Source organism: Salvelinus fontinalis, chromosome 11, assembly GCF_029448725.1.
Source record: "Salvelinus fontinalis isolate EN_2023a chromosome 11, ASM2944872v1, whole genome shotgun sequence".
Lineage (NCBI taxonomy): Eukaryota > Metazoa > Chordata > Actinopteri > Salmoniformes > Salmonidae > Salvelinus > Salvelinus fontinalis.
This window is the reverse complement of record NC_074675.1, coordinates 16356636-16381001: the sequence shown is the minus strand read 5'-3', so window position 1 is coordinate 16381001 and position 24366 is coordinate 16356636. Positions and strand designations below refer to the sequence as shown.

Sequence of the window (24366 nt, the reverse complement as noted above, 5' to 3'; positions counted from 1 at the left end):
TGAGAGTAGTTTGTTTGGTTACTCATGGATGTGGAGTGTTTGCCCAAACACACACACTCACACGCACTCACACGCTCTGTGGTCATGTGGTGTTTCTATGTGTTTTCGCAGGACCCTTGGCAGGCAGAGCGGCTGCTGAGCTTTGAGAACAACTGTTAGGTGGGTAGGTGAGTAACATTGTGTTCTTGTTCGTTGGATGAGTTCCAGAATAGAAGACTAGTAGACTGGTTAGATGTTGTCACAACCAAATAGTTGTTACGTATTTCTTACAGTTGTTGATAGATAATGATTGTTGTAATGAATTGTGCATACAAAATTGTATCATTGTCCTATACTGTCTAATATTGTAATGTGTTATATTTTCTTTATGTTGATGTGAAGAGAATAATATCTAAAGATATGATATTGTTTGTATAAGGTTACTGCAGTTCTTCTTCACAGCTCTTCTGTTAAGAGGGGTAGTGTCTGAAGTGTGGAGGATGATGTCACCCATCAGCTGTCCTCATAGCTGGGCTACCATGGCAACGACATTCATCAGAATGACTTCCGGCAAAAGCAAAGCACTGTCACGATCACTTTCTGTACTGACAGATGACTTTATTCTGATACTTATTGTGTTGGTGTTTTGGTAAGGTTAATCATAAAAATCCTGAGCGAAATGAGTGGACTGTCTTTGTAAATCTACTTGTCATCCATGTCACAACTGCTGCACAGAGTTTCTACTTGTCATTACGGCCAAAGAGAAATAAGCAAAGTATCCTCCAAAATCTTTGCTACTGCTGCGCGTCCACTGCATCCCTATTGTCCGGCAGGGAAAGTCTTCCCCCAGAGGCTGGTTTCACATGGTGGTTTAGATTAATGTTCCCAGTGTCTAGCACCATTTGAAATCAGTGTTCTTGGGGACAGGACAACAGCACTGAGCCTCTGGTAGTGTCAATCAGTCTACTGGAGCCATCCTCTCTCTCTCTCCCCTTTAAAGGATGACTGATTTCTTCTGGTGTTTAGAGCCCCTTACAGCCTTCTAGCACCATTTGAAATCGGTTATAATGACTGGGGATCAATGCCTCAATGTCTTCACGATGTCTACATGTCAACTCTACAGTCAAGCAGCAAGGAAATGAATTGGATGAATGTTCATATTGTACGTGTCACAGGGTCTGCTCTACAGATCCTGGAATCGAAATGAGTTGGACGGGCGCTCATTTCCAGTAGGACAGTTTTAAAGTACTTATTGAATAAATGTTCAATTAAACTGAATTGATATCTCACCTTTTCCTGTGTGTATGTTATTATATTTGTGTCTGTGGTTATACACCTGCATGTGAACTATATAACCCTGCTCTGCTATGTATAGAACTTATCAGAGCTCAAGGGATCATAACAAGCCATTTCATAATACCATCACAGATTGAATCACTGTTATGTCTAGAAGCACTTGACACAATCCAACACTTACTTTGTAACATGATAATGCAAACAGGAAAGGCATTTTATTGCAGGACTTGTACCAGACACTGCACAGAACCACAGAAGTCAACTGAGTACAGAATCTTAAACCAGGAAAGTTCCTGTTCTGTAATGTGGATGAATGAGTTCCGAGGAAGCCTGATGTTTTCAGTAAGATTGTAAAGTTGTGGAAGTTCATCTTATCTCTGCTCAGTGTCCCTGTCGCCTGTGTTACCATGTCACTCTCCGGGTCTGACAAGACATGCAGTGCACAACCGGTATCTATTCATTTAGTGTGTTGTTAGGTGTAGATAAAGGTGTTGTGGATAGGGAGATGGCATTGATGGTAGTTAGCATTGTAGTATTAACATGATCATGGAGTTGAACTTGGAGACCATCCCAGAGAATGCAGTTGAACTGGGAGAGGAAGAGGAGGAGGCAAAAAAAGAAAAATAAGTGCCTCCACATTCAAATGCTACAGAGGAACAGATTTGACCAGAGGTCATTCTGTGTACATGATTATTAGCTGAGATACTATGTAATTTCAACTCATATCATTATTTTAAAACCTGCCATTATTCCGTAATGAGCTATTTCCCACAAACCAATGGGGTTTTAATAAGGCCTAGTTATCCTTGCATCTTTCCCGTTGCCCTAGGCATAGGGCACTGCAGTAGTACTCTTTTCCTTTCCCCTTGATGGTCTTATATGAGTCAAATGCAAACAGACATCAATGCTCCCAGTGTGTTACCTATCTCCTGATTGTATGGGTGTTTCAAAACCCATAGGTAAGCTTTTCACAGGCGGCTGGTGGTACCCTAATTGGGGAGGACAGTCTCATTGTAATTGCTGGAATAGAATGAATGGTTTGAAACACATCAAACCTGTGGTATTATGAGCCATCCTCCCCTAACCAGCCTCCTGTGGAGCCCGTATTGGCTAGGTTGAAGACAAAATAGGTAAGGACAAGTTGTATTCATGTGCGTAAGCTTTGAAATTAAACAGATTCATGTTTATTCTAGTTGATAACTAGCATTGCTGTTTGTCTGTTTGTTTAGAAATCTTCCACATTTACGCAAAGCTTTATAGGATATTAGAAATCCTCCTAACCTGGGTATCTTCAACCTAGCATATTATTGGTTCGATGTCACAACATACAACTTTGGGGGTGTTTCAGCAACAGTGCAAAGTTCTACATTACAGTTCTACAGTTCTACAGTACACTATGACATCACCCAAAGACCTGTTGCATTCTAAATATGATGGAACTGCTTTCACTTAAGCCTCTGAATCACAATGTCAGTATTCTCATTGTAGCAACTTGTTTTTAAATTCTCCATGCAGGCTAAAAAGTACGGTTTTATTTGATAAATGATTTGATTTTGTTATTATAATGCTTATTGTTTGCAATATGAATTGGCTGTAGTGAGATTGCCCATGCATTGATTTACAGGGCTTTAGGGAATAAGGCTTTCCTCCAGCCAGTGAATAAGGATGAGATTATTGCTCCAAAGGCCCGTGAGATCTATCAGAAAGCAAAAGGTGAGAGAGTCATTCTAATAATGCAAATATATGACCGCGTTCATGCTCTGAAACACAATACCAACCATCACATTTGTATCTGTATCTGGGTTTTGCTACATTGCTGCTATCCTTGATACAGTAGGCAGACAACAGTAGGCAGACTACAGTACTAATGAGCAGTATTGTGTGTTGAAGTCGATGACGTTTGACATATTTTCAATATGTCTGTAACAGTCCTTGATTCCAAAGAGATCTGGAACATTCTTAGGGAGGAGTCTGAGTCCAAACTGGCTATAATGGAGACAGCCATTGGCGGGCCCTCAGTGATCAAGGTTTCCCTGATACTACACACAGAACACATCCTGTCACAATGCCACACACCGTTACCAACCATGACCTGTGTCATCTTTATAAGACATTCAACCAATGCAAACTCTGTTGTCTATAAAAACAGTCATGAATGAAAAACCAGCAAGTAGATTTCTAGATACTTGCTTAGATTAGATTTCCGCTCTCTCTTTCTTTCTCTCTCTCCCTTTCTCTCTCTCTCTCTCTCTGTCTCTCAGGCGTTTAATGACAGGATGGAGTGTCAGAAGCTGCTGGAGGTTCAGGGGCAAGGGAAGTCTAGCCGCCATAAGAATCGAGTGGCGCTCATGTTCAAGGCCTCGGAGGCCAACCTGGACAGGACAGCCTTACTCATAGCCAACAACCCCCTGCCTGACCTCCATAACCTGAAGGAGGGTGACAGCCCCACCAAATACCTGGTAGGCAACCCCCCCGCCCCCGACAAGGTAAGAGGTCATTTAAAAAATCATGTGATGTTGAGCAGAACCCCCAAGCCTGACTGATCATAAACCAAGAGTAATGTGGAAATCTTCAATATTGAATGCTCTTAAATTGATCCATTGGCTGTTCCCTCAGAGGCTTGAAGCCATCCGGGGTCGTCAGAGTGGTTTGCCTCCTCTGAAACATCCTCTTAAATTGCCATCTGGGATGAGAAGAGATGGCAGCAAGCGGAGCAGCAGGTGGGTGTGCAGGGAAAGTGTTGAGTGGTCTTGAGTTGTTGTCACAAATCATTTGAAACATCATATTTCTCTCCATTACCATGTATAGTTAGGGATGTTGATGAATGGCAGTACTTTGTGGTCCCACAGAGCTCCATCATGGGTGCAAACGAGTCTCTGTGTGCAGTTCTCTGAGGATAGGTCAACGTTTTCAGACAGGGACAACTGGCAAGAAGGTATTTCATTGCATTGCAGAGCTGGATACAATTTCAATTTCATCCCCCTGAAAAGATAGAACAAATATTACAACAAAAATGGCTGAACTCAAATGTGCTGGTTGATAAAATACCTGTATTTATGGGAAAGATGTTTGAAAATGGTATTTTGTTCTTAAATGATATTGTAAATTGTAATGGTAGAGTTATGTTCTTCATGGAGTTATCAGAATTGTACGGGAAGGTCTGGTCAATCCAAGAGTACAACTAATTGATTACAGCATTGCCCCAAAAATGGAGGAGGCGGGTGGCAGCGGGGGGAGGTAGGGAACTGGTCTGTCTGCCCAATATAAAGGATCAAAACTGGCGGAGGAATAAAAATAGCATAAATAGGAAAGTATACCAGTTTCATTTGAGGACCAGGATGTTGACAACTGTGCCATACAGATTGCAAAATAGTTGGTAAGAGATTTTTGATGTACCGATTCCATGGTACAGGGTGTATGAGTTGATATATAAAATAACGCAAGATTCAAAACTTTGTGCTTTTCAACTAAAATTATTATATAGAATTCTTGCCACCAACAAAATGTTGAATATTTGGGGCATAAAATCATCGAAGCTCTGCTGATTTTGTTGTGAGGATACAGAATTTTGGTATTGCCCTCAGGTAGCCTGTTTCTGGTCTCACGTTCAGGGATGGCTGAAAATGCATAGCATTGATCTAAAATTGACCCTAGAAATAGTACTGTTAGGAGATCTGGAGAGACCAGGTCAGTTAATTACTAATATACTAATACTCTTAGTAAAAGTATTTATCTTCAACACGCAATCTGTAGATTCTATTCGATTAGATAGATTGAAATTGTACGTTAAACATCATAGCATAGTTGAAAGATATGTGTTGTGTAGAAACACGAAGTGGGTGGCCAGAAGAGATAGATGTGATGGGCTGAGGGAAGCTGGGGTTGGTATGTGGAATTGGAGACAAGTGGGAGTGGAGTTGCTGTGTGAGAGAGAGAATGATGGTCTCAAAAGATAAAGGGGGGAAGAAATCTAAATAAAACATGATAAAAGTACATTTGAATGACACTAAGTGGCAGTGTTTTTACAACTAATGCCGGTTTGCCTGAGACTGATGCCGTGCAGGTGTTTGTACACATGCATATACACACACTCTCATTCAAATATACACATACAAGAACACACACATACATGTAATAGTGCCAGACATGCACACAAACATATACAGTTGGCATTGCTGTTATGATTTCAGTTGTCCTTGATGTACTTTGTTTTAAAAGTATTATTATTTTTGATTTTTTTTTGCATTGTTGTTTGCTGTTTTCTTCAGTTTTTTCCTTTTTTCTCTTTAGTTCATTCTCTTGGTTGTTGGTGCATTGGGGGGTTCTTGGGGGTGGGGAATGGAATTATTATTATTATTTTTTTTTTATCTTCCGGGGAGACTGTGGGAGGGGTCTCGAATGGTTGAGGGACAGCTATTGGGGAACTGTGGGGTGATCTTGGAGGGTTCGGGTTTCACAAGATTGTGATCATGAAAAAGGAAACTATGACATGTATTTTATATCACTATCATGCACATGCACCCTCACACATAAGGATGGCTCTGTTGCGGAAAGACTGATACATGTTTGATAGTGTCTTGATCCTGTATTGTTTGTCCTTCATGTTCTAATACTTTAATGTTACCCCTTCCTTTTGTTTTTTGTAATAAATATTATTTTCTTTAAGTTTAAAAAAAGAAGGTACTTCATGACATGCACAAGACATTGATTTTGGTGATGATGATGATTACGATGATATAAATATTTTGTGTGTGTCTGTGTCTAGGTACTGCCCTAGATCTGACCCAGAGCACTGAGGTCAAAGATCAGTGCAGTGAACTGTGTGAGCCCCTCACTCTCTCGGCCCTGCTGGAGACTGCAGTCACAGTAACAGCACCAGGACAGGGGGCGTTCCGCTACGGACAGACCGCCTACTGGAACGTGACCAACAGCTGTGAACTGCCGCCATGACTTCTGATGCCTGGACCTTTCAATGCATGCACGCAATAGCTGTTTGCCCTCTATATTTGGAGCGGTTTGCCAACTATGCATTGAAATTCAGCAATAAATACTTTATGGTTGAAATTATTTGGGGGACATATCAAGCCACTGTGTGTGTGTGTGTGTGTGTGTGTGTGTGTGTGTGTGTGTGTGTGTGTGTGTGTGTGTGTGTGTGTGTGTGTGTGTGTGTGTGTGTGTACTTTAAAGCACTACTTAAGAAGTTTTTGGGGAATCTGTACTTGACTTTAATATTTGTATTAAACTTTTACTTTTACTTCACTACATTCCTAAAGAAAAGAAACGTTTTACTCCATCCATTTTCCCTGACAACCCAAAGTAATCGTTACATTTTGAATGCTTAACATAACAGGAAAATTGTGTCAACGGGTTGTTGTTTTGTGCAGAAGCGAGTTCATTGTACTACACAGCATTCCCAATTGTTATTAGAGGGGCTGGCCCCGCCCAGAGTCGTCTGTTTACGGTATGACCCGCCCATTTAACCATATATCCTAGCAACTAGAACCTCAGATCTTTCCTTATTGGTCATTGTTCGGATATCCGCCATATTCAAAGAATTTCAAACATCCGTCTACTGTTCTTATTATTTTTTAATAAATAGTTAGCTATTATTCTCACATTCAACATTGATTTCTGGTTCTGCATTTCAAATGGAGGAAACCAATGAAGCACAGGTCCAAAGTCCGATACCAGAGAAACAGAATGACAGACCGAAGAGAAAGGCAAACAAGAAGAGGAAGTTCTCCATCGATGATGAGACGTCCGGCGAGAGCAATAACAATACCAAATCAAGGTGAGACAAACGCTGCCTGAACTATTGAATGCACGCTATGAAACGACTATAAATGTGTAAACTATTTCTATGGTGTTAACATTATTTAGATAGCTAATGTTACGTTCTGTAACGTCAGTTGAATGTTTATTTCAATGGCTAGCATGTGGTTGGCTGACGTTATAGTTCGAGCACGTAGTCATTGTTACACATCCCAGCTAACAAATCTAGGGAGAGGGGACGTTTTCATGTTACGTGTAATGTTCCTCTGATGTGTAAGTGTACAGTTACAGGAACATGCTACGTATGTTTGCAAAAACCTCCTGAGAACCAATATGCATTTGTTTTGGTGTTAGAGTTAGTAGAACATTCCCTTATTAATGTTCTAGACACGTTTCAATATCTTATTATAAACTGGTGGTTCGAGCCCTGAATGCTGATTGGCTGACAGCTGTGGTATATCAGACCGTATACCATGGGTATGAATCAGATCGTATACCAAAACATATATTTTTACTGCTCTAATTAAGTTGGTAACCAGTTTATAATAGCAATAAGGCAGCTCGGGGGTTTGTGTTATATGGCCAATATACCACGGCTTGGGGCTGTATCCAGGCACTCCGCATTGCATTGTGCCTAAGAACTAGCCCTTACCACACCTCCTCAGGCCTTATTGCTTATATAACAACCCCCCCCCCTATGGCTGGTTTTGTTGGATTTGTCATATATATTAATTTATGGAAAACTTCACCACAGATGGAAACCACTGGCCTATCTTTGACTTCGCCATTTAGTGTTAACTCTAAAGCTTTGTCATCTTCCATAAATCCATTCATTTCGTCGCGAAGGGGGAGCTGTTTTGCTAAATGCTGTCATAACACGCAATTATAAAATTGTCATATATACAGTTGAAGTCGGAAGTTTGCATACACTTAGGTTGAAGTCATTAAAACTCGTTTTTCAACCACTCCACAAATTCCTTGTTAAACTATAGTTTTGGCAAGTCGGTTAGGACATCTACTTTGTGCATGACACAAGTAATTTTTCCAACAATTGTTTACAGACAGATAATTACATTTATAATTCACTGTATCACAACTCCAGTGGGTCAGAAGTTTACATACACTAAGTTGACTGTGCCTTTTAAACAGCTTGGAAAATTCCATAAAATGTCATGGCTTTAGATAGGCTAATTGACATAATTTGAGTCAATTGGAGGTGTACCTGTGGATGTATTTGAAGGCCTACCTTCAAGCTCAGTGCTTCTTTGCTTGACATCATGGGAAAATCAAAAGAAATCAGCCAAGACTCAGACAAAAAAAATTGTAGACCTCCACAAGTCTGGTTCATCCTTGGGAGCAATTTCCAAATGCCTGAAGGTACCACGTTCATCTGTACAAACAATAGTACGCAAGTATAAACACCATGGGACCACGCAGCCGTCATACTGCTCAGGAAGGAGACGCGTTCTGTCTCCTAGAGACGAACGTACTTTGGTGCGAAAAGTGCAAATCCATCCCAGAACAACAGCAAAGGACCTTTATGAAGATGCTGAAGGAAACGGGTACAAAGGATCTATATCCACAGTATAACGAGTCCTATGTCGACATAACCTGAAAGCCCGATCAGCAAGGAAGAAGCCACTGCTCCAAAACCGCCATAAAAAAGCCAGACTACGGTTTGCAACTTTTTTATTTATTTATTATTTTTTATTTATTTATTTTATTTATTTAACCTTTATTTGTAAGGTGCACATGGTGTGGTAAGGGCAACTGCACATGGGGACAAAGATTGTACTTTTTGGAGAAATGTTCTCTGGTCTGATGAAACAAAAATAGAACTGTTTGGCCATAATGACCATCATTATGTTTGGAGGAAAAAGGGGGAGGCTTGCAAGCCTAAGAACACCATCCCAACCGTGAAGCACGAGGGTGGCAGCATCGTGTTGTGGATGTGCTTTGCTGCAGGAGGGACTGGTGCACTTCAACATAGATGGCATCATGAGGTAGGAAAATTATATGGATATGTTCATGCAACATCTCAAGACATCAGTCGGGAAGTTAAAGCTTGGTCGCAAATGGGTCTTCCAAATGGACAATGACCCCAAGCATACTTCCAAAGTTGTGACAAAATGTCTTAAGGACAACAAAGTCATGGTATTGGAGTGGCCATCACAAAGCCCTGACCTCAATCCCATAGAACATTTGTGGGCAGAACTGAAAAAGCGTGTGTGAGCAAGAAGGCCTACAAACCTGACTCAGTTAGACCAGCTCTGTCAGGAGGAATGGGCCAAAATTCACCCAACTTATTGTTGGAAGCTTGTGGAAGGCTACCCAAAGTGTTTGACCCAAGTTAAACAATTTAAAGGCAATGCTACCAAATACTAATTGAGTGTATGTAAACTTCTGGCCCACTGGGAATGTGATGAAAGAAATAAAAGCTGAAATCAATCATTCTCTCTACTATTATTCTGACATTTCACATTCTTAAAATAAAGTGGTGGTCCTAACTGACCTAAGACAGGGAATGTTTACTAGGATTAAATGTCAGGAATTGTGAAACTGTGTTTCAATGTATTTGGCTAAGGTGTATGTAAACTGTATATATGTGTGTGAATATATATTACACACACTATCAAATAAAAAGTGACAATTGATAAATTATCAAATATATTTTTTTTTTAAGTGTAGGTGCAATAACATATGTTTGCACCCTCTATTTTTAATTTGCTCCATGGTTCCTTCGGCCAAGTGCACACACAGTTGTTTGGCTCATCTATCGTGAAGAGGAGTAACTTTGCAGCTGTTTCTGATTTTAATAAGCAATGCCATGCTGGTGGGTGGTAACCAGTGGCCATTTTAGCATGTAAATCTTGGTGGGGCAACCTCTACAAAAAAGAAAAAATGTTTTTCATGCCAGCAAAGCATACACAACACTAAACAATACATTAATTGGACTATAACGGTGACAAACGGTGCCCACAAACTGTTATGGCTTACATAAAGCTGTCCCAACAGCAGAGTCCCAACACCTTATCCCTGTTACACCTGGATATCAGTGGAGAGTTGTCTGGCAGCGAAATAGTTCAACCTCATTTACTGCCTTTAAAAAAATTCATAGCTAATATGACTGACTTGCTGAAACAAATGTGGATAAGAGGCAATCTGTCATTTTGATTCAGACATTAATGAGCTAGAATGGACATTGTCAATATAACTATTTGTTCAGCACTTTCAAAGTGTTTTATTTTATTTAACCTTTTATTTAATTAGCTAAAACAGTTAAGAACAAATTCAGACGACTCTGTGCCAATTGTGCGCCGCCCTATGGGACTCCCGATCACGTCCGGAAGTGATACAGCCTGGATTCGAACCAGGGACTGTAGTGACGCCTCTTGTACTGAGATGCAGTGCCTTGACCGCTGAGCCACTCTGGAGCCTGAGTGTACGGTGACAGAATTCAGAACATAGGCTGATCTTAAAGTATTCTCCCTGTACACCAAGTCAGAACTGTAGTATAAATAAAACAATGAAAGCTCTTACAATATTCAATGATTACATATCTCCCTGACATATTACATAATTTATGCAGCAGTAGACAATTCATTTTTGGACTCACCTTGTGCTGTGCTCACTTGGAACAGGAAGGTGGCACGGCGGTCCTTCTTGGGCTAATTTTGTCATCAACGTCTGGCATTCTTCTGGTTTTATGGCGCTTTCAAGACAACTGGAAACTCTAGGTGGGGAAAAACAAAGTTGAGTCATGTTAGTGGTCTTCAGGTCGGAGCTCTAGAAAGAGCCCCGAGTTCCCGACTTGTAATTCTGAGTTGGATGACCCTTCAAAATGTATTTTCCCAGTCGGAGCCAATTTTTTTTCAGAGTTCCCAGTTGTCTTGAACTTATTGAATTCTGGGATTTCCCAGTTCTGAGTTTCCAGTTGTTTTGCAAGCGGCAGAAGTAATGCTGGATTGACAGCATGGCCTATGTTTAATGTTTATCATTTTAAGCTGTGAAAAAATACCCTTAAACCTAAACTTGGACCGCACATCCACTCCACATAACAATAGGCTAGTGATTGCTTTGCAATGCTTGAAATTAGCCACTGATTCCTTCCAAATCACTCATTGTTGAATTTGCGATTTCCAACTTGTTGTGTAATGTTTATGGCCGATGAGCCACGTTACGTTTATCTGTCATTTCTTTTTATAATTTGTCTTCATATGACAAGGATTGAAAAGGATTTGCCAGTAGATTGTCGACTTGATTCATGATGATGAAGATTTTGAAAGTAAGATGTTGACATCAGTCCAATCAAAGCTACTGTACATATAATGGGATTTGATGTTATTTTATCTGTGGCCAATGACCTTGAGCCTTCTTGGATGGGCACTTCTAATGTAACTATTGCAGCACCCAAGGGACTTGAATTGTCAAGCTCTCCTTGTAGATTGTCCTCATGAGTGACAGAACACTGAGCTAATCATGGCGCAACTAGAGAACATTACCGACCCCTACGCTCCGTATTTTCCTCTGGCCCAGCACCACAGAAAGCACTGAGCTAGCCTGAAACGCCTGCATTTTGGAGCTGCCTTACTCAAGAAAGTAAAAAAGAGACCAAGTTTGTATGCTGCTTCATTAACTCAATGATTTAAAAAAAAAAACTGTTTTCATACATTGTTTGCTAACTGATATGTGACACTTATTAATACCAAAAATAACATGCATAACAGGCTCTTCCCCACCTGCCCTGAATGACAGGTCGCCACTGGTGGTAACAGTCATATAAAACCCAGCCGTGAAAGGAAACTTAGACTGAAAATATTTTGTATGACATAGACCACACATTCACATGGATTTGCACGAAGTGTGCAGTTCTGATTTATCACTTCATGCTCACATGTATCATACTTTGACTAAAACTATGACTCACTGACTTAAAGCTGCAATATGTCACTTTTATTGGGTGACCTGGCCAAATTCACGTAGAAATGTGAGTTATAGAGGAAGGTCCTAAAAATTGTCAAAGACCCCAGTCATAGACTGTTCTCTCTACTACCTATTTTGCACTATTGGTTAGAGCCTGTAAGTAAGCATTTCACTGCAAGGTCTACCTGTTGTATTCAGCGCACGTGACAAATAAACTTTGATTTGATTTATAGATCTGTCACTCTCATTGAATGCGGTAAATATGTTTTTATGTGTGTTATTTCTATGCTTCGCGTTTTTCATTTCGGTTTTGTACACCAGCTGAAAATACAATATTTTTGGTTATTGAAAATATACTGTATTTCACTATATTTTGCTTGTTTTGTCACAAACTGAAATTAGGCAAACTACAATTTTTTAGCAACCACGAAATGGCCGAGGCGTTAATGCAAATTGCACCTTTTAAATCGTTGTGCAACAACATCTGATCTTTCAGCTCTAAAAACTGAATTTCTACTGGTGTTGTCGTTTTATCTTATATTCTGGCAACCATTTTCTGTGTAACGTTGATGTAATATTATCCTAACCCTCTATATTCTCCTAATATTTGTGCAATGTTCCAATGAAACTTGTATTGAACATCAATATTGAACATTCGGAGAACATGGTAACCACGTTCTGGGTAAATTCTGTTTGACACATCATTGGAATATTCCTATGAAAACGTTTCGCTAATGACTTAATGAGACTCTTAAGTGAATGTTCTCCTAAAGTTTGTTAGCTGTGTAGCTATGTCACAGTTAGCTAGATCATTTTAAAGAATATATTATTAGGTACATCGCTACCTTGCTAGTTATTTTGGCTATAGTTCTTAAAGCCTGTTAACAAGCATACAAACTTATATTGCAGCTAGAATGGAGTGCTGGTTGCATATTCCAAGTCCTTGGAAAACTGTTTTAGCTGGTTACTTTTGCATGTTCCCGTCGGGACCTAATCATCCATTTGCGTCAGCACATGCCATAATTGTGAACTTTTACACAGACAGTCGGCTACAGATAGCTAGTACTGCAAGTAATTGTGTCCTACGGACAGTTTGCTGCAATACTGTAATGCACCCTAGTTGACCACAAGGTGGCAGTAAATACCAACAAATTAATCAAGGATCCATGAATAACAGTTGGTGTGGGCGTTTGATGGGCGTTTGATGGATGATAGATACATGGAGTTTATTAGTCACATGTATAGGGACGCAGATGTAAAGTGAAAATCTAATGTGCCGTGCTCCAACAGTGCAGGTCAAATAAAAGATAAATAAAAATAATACAGTTGAAACAAAATAAAGATGATGATATAATAATACACTGCTCAAAAAAATAAAGGGAACACTTAAACAACACAATGTAACTCCAAGTCAATCACACTTCTGTGAAATCAAACTGTCCACTTAGGAAGCAACACTGATTGACAATAAATTTCACATGCTGTTGTGCAAATGGAATAGACAAAAGGTGGAAATTATAGGCAATTAGCAAGACACCCCCAATAAAGGAGTGATTCTGCAGGTGGTGACCACAGGCCACTTCTCAGTTCCTATGCTTCCTGGCTGATGTTTTGGTCACTTTTGAATGCTGGCGGTGCTCTCACTCTAGTGGTAGCATGAGATGGAGTCTACAACCCACACAAGTGGCTCAGGTAGTGCAGCTCATCCAGGATGGCACATCAATGCGAGCTGTGGCAAGAAGGTTTGCTGTGTCTGTCAGCGTAGTGTCCAGAGCATGGAGGCGCAACCAGGAGACAGGCCAGTACATCAGGAGACGTGGAGGAGGCCGTAGGAGGGCAACAACCCAGCAGGAGGACCGCTACCTCCGCCTTTGAGCAGGAGGAGCACTGCCAGAGCCCTGCAAAACAACCTCCAGCAGGCCACGAATGTGCATGTGTCTGCTCAAACGGTCAGAAACAGACTCCATGAGGGTGGTATGAGGGCCCGGCGTCCACAGGTGGGGGTTGTTCTTACAGCCCAACACCGTGGAGGACGTTTGGCATTTGCCAGAGAACACCAATATTGGCAAATTCGCCACTGGCGCCCTGTGCTCTTCACAGATGAAAGCAGGTTCACACTGAGCACATGAGCACATGTGACAGACGTGACAGTGTCTGGAGCCGCCGTGGAGAACGTTCTGCTGCCTGCAACATCCTCCAGCATGACCGGTTTGTCGGTGGGTCAGTATGGTGTGGCATTTCTTTGTGGGGCCGCACAGCCCTCCATGTGCTCGCCAGAAGTAGCCTGACTGCCATTAGGTACCGAGATGAGATCCTCAGAGCCCTTGTGAGACCATATGCTGACACATGCACATTTGTGGCCTGCTGGAGGTCCTTTTGCAGGGCTCTGGCAGTGCTCCTCCTGCTCAAAGGCGGAGGTAGCGGTCCTGCTGCTGGGTTGTTGCCCTCCTACGGCCTCTTCCACGTCTCCTGATGTACTGGCCTGTCTCCTGGTTGCGCCTCCATGCTCTGGACACTACGCTGACAGACACAGCAAACCTTCTTGCCACAGCTCGCATTGATGTGCCATCCTGGATGAGCTGCACTACCTGAGCCACTTGTGTGGGTTGTAGACTCCGTCTCATGCTACCACTAGAGTGAGAGCACCGCCAGCATTCAAAAGTGACCAAAACATCAGCCAGGAAGCATAGGAACTGAGAAGTGGCCTGTGGTCACCACCTGCAGAATCACTCCTTTTATTGGGGATGTCTTGCTAATTGCCTATAATTTCCACCTTTTGTCTATTCCATTTGCACAACAGCATGTGAAATTTATTGTCAATCAGTGTTGCTTCCTAAGTGGACAGTTTGAATTCACAGAAGTGTGATTGACTTGGAGTTACATTGTGTTGTTTAAGTGTTCCCTTTATTTTTTTGAGCAGTGTATATACACATGTACAACTGAGTGGGAAGGGTAAGAGTGAATGAAACAGTAATATAAAAAATAATACTATATACATTACATATTTACACTGCAGCAATGATAAATGTCCATTGGGGGTAGAATATCCATAAAGGGGAAAGAAGTCCGGGGGACAGGGGTAGCAGGTAGCTAGCTGCCTAGTGGCTGTTGAGCAGCCTGATGGTCTGGGGGTAAAAGCCAGTATGACAGTTTGTCAGAGTTGGGACGTCCCAGGTATACCGTTTAGACTTTTCCTATCAATTAAATTCAAAGGGCTTTATTGGCAAGGGAAACGTATGTTGACATTGCCAAAGCAAGTGAAATAGATAATAAACCGTAAACGATACTCTCAGAAGTTCCAAAGGAATGGAGACATTTCAAATGTCATACTATGGCTGTATATAGTGTTGTAATGCTGGGAAAATAGTTAAAGTACAGAAGGGAAAATAATAAACATAAATATGGTTTGTATTTACAATGGTGTTTGTTCTTCACTGGTTGCCCTTTTCTTGTCGCAACAGGTCACAGATATTCCTGCTGTGATGGCACACTGTGCTATTTCACCCAATAGATAAGACATGGGAGTTTATCAAAATTGGATTTGTTTTCAAATTCTCTGTGGGCCTGCGTAATCTGAGGGAAATATCTGTCTCTAATATGGTCATACGTTTGGCAGGAGGTTAGGAAGTGCAGCTCAGTTTCCACATCATTTTTGTGGGCAGTGTGCACATAGCCTGTTTTCTCTTGAGAGCCAGGTCTGCCTACGGCGGCCTCTCAATAGCAAGGCTATGCTCTCTGAGTCTGTCAAAGCTTTCCTTAATTTAGGGTCAGTCACAGTGGTCAGGTATTCTGCCACTGTGTACTCTCTGTTTAGGGCCCAATAGCATCTTGTTTGCTCAGTTTTTTTGTTAGTAGTTTCCAATGTGTCAAATAATAATCACTTTTTTTTCTCGTGATTTGGTTGGGTCTAACTCTGTTGCTTTGTGGGGTCTGTTTGTGTTTGTGAACAGAGCCCCAGGACCAGCTTGCTTAGGGGACTCTTCTCTAGGTTCATCTCTCTGTAGGTGATGGCTTTGTTATGAAAGGTTTGGGACATCTATTTCCATTTAGGTGGTTGTCGAATTGGTCGGCTCTTTTCTGGATTTTGATCATTAGCGGGTATCTGCCTAATTCTGCTCTGCATGCATTATTTGGTGTTTTACGTTATACACAGATATTTTTTATAGAATTCTGCATATCTCCCTGGCCTACAGAACAGCATATGATGTCTCATGAAGGGACTTTGCACTTCTTGTTCAAACTCTCATAAAGATAGTGTTCCCTTCCGAGTCCAACCTCTACTGTTCCACATCTTGGAAGGAAGAAAATACTTGATTTGTTTATACTTTTTTAACCTTTCCTGTTTTGAGTATACGCTTTATGACAAAAATAGTCTTCGTGAATTTCCCCAGGCTTTTAAATAAGACTTATCATTTCAGACAGACAGCAGACTGATAGAGCCAAAAGTCCATTTTTATTTTGGGGTGATCAGTGCTGAGAAAGTTTATGTTGGCAAGTGGCACACTGGTAGGCTTTCCATGCTTTGTGCCAAAAGTCCCCTGTCCACTGTTGGGAAAACATGGGAAACTGTGACTATAAATATGACCCTAATAGCCAACCCTGCAGGAAAACAAGGAGAGTGTTGCTCAGTGGATTTTGGACTACTAGGAAATAAGTGTGTGATTGAATGTTACCTTTGTGATTATTGAGCTGCGTGTTCCTGTCTCAATCGTTATTCGCTGTCCTTCAGCCCCAATTATGTCAAAATTTTCTGACTGTTACTTGCTTCCAGCCTATTCGGGTGTTATTCACCCACAGAAGTGTGTAACGGATAGGTCTACCTCTGAGTAAGAATCATACCCCTGCCTGTGACGTCCAATCACAAGCCCCAGGGACCGACCTTTGTCCCCTATTTACAATGGACAGGTGTCGTGGGAGCAGAATGGTCAGTAATGTTCTGAATTACTGACTGGAGCAGAATGGTCACTAACTAACTCTATAATGTCATACAAACCTAGATTGTAAAACCATCTATAGTTTTTAGACCCTTTAACAATAGCATTCACCTGTATCCAATGTCACATTTCCCCCACAATGAGCTGTTTAGAAAGCTGATACCAGCCATTGTGCTGTTGCATGGGGCCTTTTTATGCATACGTGATTGATGTCACTTCGTATTCATTTGGTCATAGCAGGCAGCCCGGGGGCAAAGGCCACTCTCACTGTGCCAGTGTGTGAGAGCTGTATGTGCTGTGAGTCAGTGGAAAGGCATCATACTAGACCCTGCCTTTGTTTGCCAGGTTACTATATGTAAAACGGATTCCAACCACCCCACCTCCCACTCCCCCAACCTCCACTCCTCCAGTATTTCTCATGAGTTTTCTTCACCTGGGGAAAAACTGTCTCTTGCCCCAGGTAAAGAGTTCAGAGTAAATTACCTTCAGGCATGCACAGTCCGGGGGGTTTTTATGATAGAGAAGTCTATCAAGTGCACCACATTGCTAGGCTATCTCTGTTTTTAAGCAGGTCAGCATCTGTAAACATCCGGCCCACACAGGTAAGGTCAGATACAAGGAAATCATGTCTAAAATAATAATTTGTTTTGTCATTGGGATGTTTCTTCATTTGAATGACCCAGGCTCCCGAGTGGCCCAGCGGTCTAAGGCTCTGCGTCTCAGTGCTTGAGGCGTCACTACAGACACCCTGGATCGAATCCAGGCTGTATCACAATCGGCCGTGATTGGGAGTCCCATAGGGCGGCGCACAATTGGCCCAGCATCGTCCGGATTTGGCCGGTGTAGGCAGTCATTGTAAATAGGAATTTGTTCTTAACTGACTTGCCTAGTTAAATAAGGTATTTTTCTATTTGTTTTACCCTCTAAACAACATTACATCCCATCAACATTACAGCATCTGAAATAATCGATTTAGGCTATGGTCAGGTGTGACTGTTATCTGGTGTGTGGGTCAGAAATGTGAGTTAAAGCAATGCTGGCCTAATCACTCTAGGATGATACAGTAAATGCCATGAAAGATGTACAAAGTGTGCATCAAAGAGGAAGAACCTTCAAAAACATCACAAGATTAGACCTAAATCCTTCTAGGAAACACCTTTCCCAGTCTCTGGGTGGAATTATTTTCTGCATTAAAGGAGCTCTACAGCCGTTCTATTCTGCATTATTACATAATGTACCTTTTTACTGTGTTTGTTTAGAGTGATGAGACAGCGGGAGAATGAGGGACAGGACTGGGGGTGATATGTGTGTTGTTGTACACACACCCCGTGGCTCAGGCCTCCATTCCCTGCATGTTTTGACCACTGTCTGAGAAATAGCCCTGCTCGGGCCGTCCCTTGGCTTCTCCTGAGGGAACTACTGTGATATTCTGGTGTTCCTATGAAGCCCGGTTGCATTCCTCAGACACCACCACCAGGCAGACAGCAGTGAACCACCCAGGTTGCCGCAGCATCGCTTCATACATCTCCTCACATACCTCAGTGTTCCTGGTGTCTACGGAACACACCGGTTCCCAGAACATAGAATAACATAAAGCATCACCTCACTTTATGAGCTCGTAGGCTGCCAGATCTCACTGGGATGTCTATTGGACAGGAACGTCTTACTGAACAGAGACGTTCTCATAGCAAACTGTTGATAGACCTATTAGGCTACTTATTACTGGTGTCTCTTCAGATTTGTTTCACATCCTGGCGCATTGTCATATTTAATGAGATTTGGAATAATGTACACATTAATACACACACCCAAAGGCGTTCTCCTTGAGTCGTCGTAACCCTCCTCCTCACCTCCAGGCCACAGCAGATCCAGTAACTGACCTCTCCCTCCTTTTCCCCACGTTATGGTGCGTCCCGTTGAATATAGAGTCAAACCGATCATCCAGATCAGGCTGTGGTTCTGTAGAAAGTGATTCTTTTTTACTGCTTGACTCATGTAGGAGCAGCACTGCTTGTCGTAGGTCTGTCGCTCACAATGGCTGTATGGTCTCTGCCATGACTGTCACTGACCACAGTCCTCATGATGTAAAATGGTGGAGGAGTGTGGTGTCTGCTGACCACGTGTAGTGACCTTTGACACCGCCAGTGCCACACAGACACAATTCTCTCTTCTGCCCACGTCTCTCTATCGCTCAATTCAAAGGGATTTATTGGCATGGTGAACATATGTTTACATTGCCAACGCAAGTGAAATAGATAATAAACACAAGTAAAGTGAACAAATAATGAACATTACGCTCATAAAAGTTCCAAAGGAATAGAGACATTTCAAATGTCATATTATGGCTATATACGGTATTGTAACGATGTGCAAATAAATAAACATAAATATTAGTTGTATTTACAATGGTGTTTGTATTCACTGCTTGCCCGTGTGGCAACAGGTCACACATCTTGCTGCTGTGATGGCATACCTGGGATATTTCACCCAATAGAGATGGGAGTTTATCAAAATTGGATTTCTTTTCGAATTCTTTGTGGGTCTGTGTAATCTGGGGGGAAATATGTGTCTCTATAGTTGGTAGGAGGTTAGGAAGTGCAGCTCAGTTTCCACCTCATTTTGTGGGCGGTGTGCACATAGCCTGTCTTCTCCTGAGAGCCAGGTCTGCCTACAGCGGCCTCTCAATAGCAAAGCTATGCTCACTGAGTCTGTACATAGTCAAAGCTTTCCTTAATTTTCTTTTCTTATTTACTTTGCTCTCCCATCCCTCTCTTTATCCTTGCCCTTATTCCCTATAATATACTTTCCACCTTTAGTCCTATATTTTTCTTCCTGTTTGACTTGTCTGAACTCCCTATGTTCTTCGCCCTCGCACTCTCTCTCTCTCACACTCGGGCTCTCTTTCTCTCGCTCTCTCTCTCTTTCTCTCACTCACTCACACTTAGGGAATTCCTCCACTGTCCTATAGGCCTCCACTACTAGTCGTACTGATTCTGAGTGCAGACCACATAGGAAGCGGTGGAGTGACACTACAGCTGTGGTCAGTGCAGTCTGCCCTTCACTATAGACAAATGCTGTGTCACTGCACAATGCCACCTGTAGCAACGAGGCAGGCAGGCCAATGGAATCACTGGAATGACTTGGCCCAGTAACAGCAGTACAACAGGAACACATGCTAGAGACAAGTGGTTCAGAGGAATCGAGGAAAGAATGTCAGGATTGTAGAGGTTGATTTCCTTTTGAGGTCTCTCAATATATTAACTCCATTATCGCCAATCTGTTTTCAGATCTGATCTGGTTTATATTGGAACATATTGTTGACGCTTTCAGAAGATATCTAAGTAACACCTTGACATTAACTCAAACCCAAACCATGTGGAAACTGGTCTTTTGAAAGCCGTCAAATTTGGCTTCATCACTTATGTGGGTTGTTATCAGCGTGTGACGGCCATAATAGAAATGGTTAGCAGATGTTATTGCGAGTGTAGTGTAATGCTTGTGCTTCTAGATCCAACAGTGCAGCAGTATTTAACAGGTAATATCTAACAATTCCACAACGACAACCTAATACACAGGCAGTGGCTCGGGTGGTTATTGTCCTTGATGATCTTTTTTTGTCTTCCTGTGACATCGGTTGCTGTAGGTGTCCTGGAGGGCAGGTAGTTTGCTTCCGGTGATGCGTTGTACAAACCGCACCACCCTCTGGAGAGCCCTGCGGTTGTGGGCGGTGCAGTTGCCGTACCAAGCGGTGATACAGCCCGACAGGATGCTCTCAATTGTGCACCTGTAAAAGTTAGTGAGGGTTTTTGGTGACAAGCCACATTTTTTTTTCAGCCTCCTGAGGTTGAAGAGGTGCTGTTGCGCATTCTTCACACTGTCTGTGAAGAAAACCATTTTCAGTTTGTCGGTGATATGTACACCGAGGAACTTAACTTTCCACCTTCTCCACTGCTGTCCTGTTGATGTGGATAGGGGGGTGCTCCCTTTTGCTGTTTCCTGAAGACCACGGTCAGTTCTCGCCCTCGTCAGGTTATTGTCAATGATCGAATATAACCTGATGTTTATTCATTGAGAACCTGATAAGGGTGAGTTTTGTATTTGAGGTGTTACATGAGGTTGGGGGGGACCAGAATGGAGCAGTGGGCCGGCATCATCTGTGTCTCCTAAAAAGCACTCCCCGCTTAGTTGCTCAGCAAACAAACCTCCGACAGGAGGCAACAGTTGCTTCCTTCCCCCAATTAGGAAAGGGGTGGGTAGGGTCCTCCTCCACATGTGAGAGGGGTAGGCTGTCTCCTATAGATAGAGAGAAGAGTATTGTGAGGACATCTTGGAGACCTGGTAACCCTGTGGGTGCTGCACAGAGAGTGAGGGGTGAAGGACAGTTCTCTGACTGGGTCTACTCTGCTGCGTGTCTATCCTAGCTGGCCGTCTGAGGATGCAGCAACACGGACATCGTTATGGCTACAGCAAGCTGTGGTATGTACCAGAGCCAATACTCTCATACACCGTGTGCCACAGACGTATACGTTGGCACCTGAGCATGGCTCTCTCTGTCTGAATGGGTCTTTGGGGAAGGCACTGAATGACTGAAGGAGTAATTGTGTTTGAGGCACTTCCTGCACTACCATGATTGAGCGTTCACAAGGCACGGGTGAGCTTGCGTTCTTGCATGCAGCATTGGACATTGTGATATTGTGTGGTTGTTACCTGGTGGAGTTGTGGTGGTGTGTTATGTCATCTCGTGCCCTGAGATGTAAAGGTCTTAGTAGTGTCACCTTTTTTTGAATTAGGGTGTAGGGTATGGTGTTATTCATGTTGTACTTGTTGATCAAGCAATCATTTCCAGCTCTTTTTTTCTTCCCATCTTCGTCTTGTAGGCCTGGACTGAGAAGAGGGAGCTCCTTCACCTTCCTCACCGCTGGACCTCAATGGGACTTCAGTCTGGTGAGTACAGCCTCCATCCAGCTCTTGTTTCTGTGTCTCACTGTTCCCTCACAGGACCGGTACCTCGGCTCATTCCACTATCCTCCCCATTTTGTCCTGGCATTGTTTGGGACGATTATGGCGATCCGGCCTGTTTGTGCGGACAGAGAGTGCCTGTCCCTGTTATAACTCTGTCATAACTGTCTGTTTTGGCTTCAAATCTGGCCTTGGTGTTTTTCAACAGGCACGGAAGCAAATGGACCTGTTCATTCTCAAAGCTGTGAAGTTCCTCTGACTTGGACCACAGATACTGACTCTGTGCACTTAAGTTTAGGAAAAAGTAATTTTAGTAGTAAACAATAATGACAAATGACTGATCCACTTTGGTCTTAAGGTTTTGAGAGGAGGTTTGGACTGCATCTTGGATGCATCTGGCATCACCTGTGTGTCGGTATTCAGAACATAGTCCATTACTCCATAGTGGATGATGCTGTCACTATTACACACAGATTACTCATCTGGAATCTGCGTAGTTCATGATAACCTTGATCGCCAAACATAAAGGCATTCGAACTAAACCTTGAATCGCTCATGCAGCATCAGAAACCCTGTAAACTGATGATAACTATGTATGCACGCCAGTGCAGTTTGTTTAGGCAACTCGCAATCACCTCTGAGTGAGAGGTGACGTAAGCCCTCGGCAGGTCCATCTGATCCTCCATTCAGGAACGTTTTAATTGCATGACACCCTCACAGCTGATGCCGGGCACAGGACAGACTCCCCACACTACCCAGTGATCCAACAGTGAACAAACACAAAAAATCTTCCTGTTTCTATTTCCCCTTCAACATAATGGAATCAGCATAGCCATTGTTCCCCTTAGATTGGCCGGCCTGCTGTTTACAGTAAAACCTAGACCCAAATACGATCGCTGATTGGAAACAGAGTTAAGATTAGAGAAAGGAACTGAGCGACAAGGCCTGGACTATTCCAGGGTTTATGAGTGAGCCCCAGCTGAAACCCTATCCATCGTTCAACTGAGTCGGGGAGAGGACGAGATGAAAAGAAGGACGGAGGGATAGAGGAGAGGAGGACAGAGGCTCTTCATCTCGTGCCAAACGTTGCCTTTGATTCCACAAATGTTCTTTAACTGGCACGCTTAGCTCAACCACTACAAGCATACGGCGCTTGTTACCTAGCCCCCCCCCCCCCCCCCCCCCCACGACTCCACTATTATCTCCCCTTTATAAATCTACCCAGAGAGAGAGAAGTATAGACAGACAAGAAACTGTGGGCTCCTTTCTTCTCCTTTGTCTCCCATCCCCTCTTATCTCTACCTTGAAACTTGAATAAGGTTAGGAGGATCCTGTGCTTTGATGGGGGTAGGTAAGGGACTTTCTGGAGGCTGGGGCGGGCATAGAGCTGTTTAGGTGGGGAGGCGGGGGTCTGTAGTGTGTTTCATATTATCTCAGACTACATTAGCAAGGCCTCAGGGCAGTTCTGTAATGTTGAGAATGTGATTTAGGTTTCCAGCTCTGCAAAAAAAACAGCCGATCAAACCCAACTGCTGTTGTATGAATGTAGGCAGGTAATTAATAGGAAAGATGGTAGCTTTTCTGTCTCTCCCAGCGACGTGTTCAGACAGCCAGAATGTCAGTCAGCATCGCTTTCCATGCAAACATTCCCACTTCAAAGAGGTGTGTATGTGCATAGGAATTGAGATTTGTATTTTGATGTGCCTGTATGCGTGTCCCTGTGTGTAAGCGCAAGCACCCTAATTCAATGACATCAACATTAACATACCCAGCACATACCAAAAGACTGAGGTGGGGTACTAAGTATATGACCACTGATTATCATAATCTCTGTTCTAGAATCTCTTGAGAGTCCATGGCATTCCTTAACACGGTGTCAACCCCACTGCCCCCACCTTTTTCTAGGCCTACCTACCTCATACTTTGCTTTGTGCTGGTAATTACATAGAGCCAGCCAGGTTGTGTATTCTGGCTGCTGACCAGGTCATGGTTTTATGGTGCCATTATCACATGACGCACACAAACAGGCCAGCACAATAATAGGCCAGGGTTGTGTGTGTGAGAATAAAGAAGTCCACTGTTGCCTCAGTCCCAACCCCCACTCTGCCCTTCCTACACTTCTCCCCATCCTCCCTCTACCACTCTCTCCTTCTCTCACTGTATCAAGCAGAACATGCTTAAGAAATATCACCTAGTTCTTTATAGCTAATCCCACATGACATTAATGCCCTTTTTTCTCAGGCCTATGCTGGGTTTGTTTAAAAGTTCAGTTTAGCCTGTGATGTCATGGTAATGTAAAACTGTATCATTTGCATGGGCAACAGCAGTCAACATAGACTCAGCAAACTGCCCTCAAACAAGCCCCGTTGTCTGGGGGAGGCTCTGAAGAGAAGACCCCTCTAGCCCAGACTTGCATTGGATCGGCGTTAGGTTCTAGGTTGGGGCTGTAGGTAGCCTAGTGGTTAGAGCGTTTGACTAGTAACCGAAAGGTTGCAAGATCGAA

The 24366-nt window shown here is 42.7% G+C and overlaps 1 protein-coding gene across 2 annotated transcripts in view; it reads left to right on the top strand.

Moving 5' to 3' along the window:
• The first annotated feature begins 6803 nt into the window (after window positions 1–6803).
• Window positions 6804–24366, top strand: part of LOC129865169 (neuroepithelial cell-transforming gene 1 protein-like) — a 35519-nt gene continuing 17956 nt past the window's right edge. The window contains exons 1-2 of one of the 2 annotated variants that reach the window (XM_055937689.1): window positions 6804–7066; window positions 21782–21848. In XM_055937689.1, coding sequence (XP_055793664.1) covers window positions 6924–7066; window positions 21782–21848 — 210 coding nt within the window. In that variant the 5' untranslated portion in view covers window positions 6804–6923. Of the gene's footprint in view, window positions 7067–21324; window positions 21381–21781; window positions 21849–24366 lie in introns of those variants that run through there. The other variant, XM_055937690.1, reaches the window with a different exon arrangement.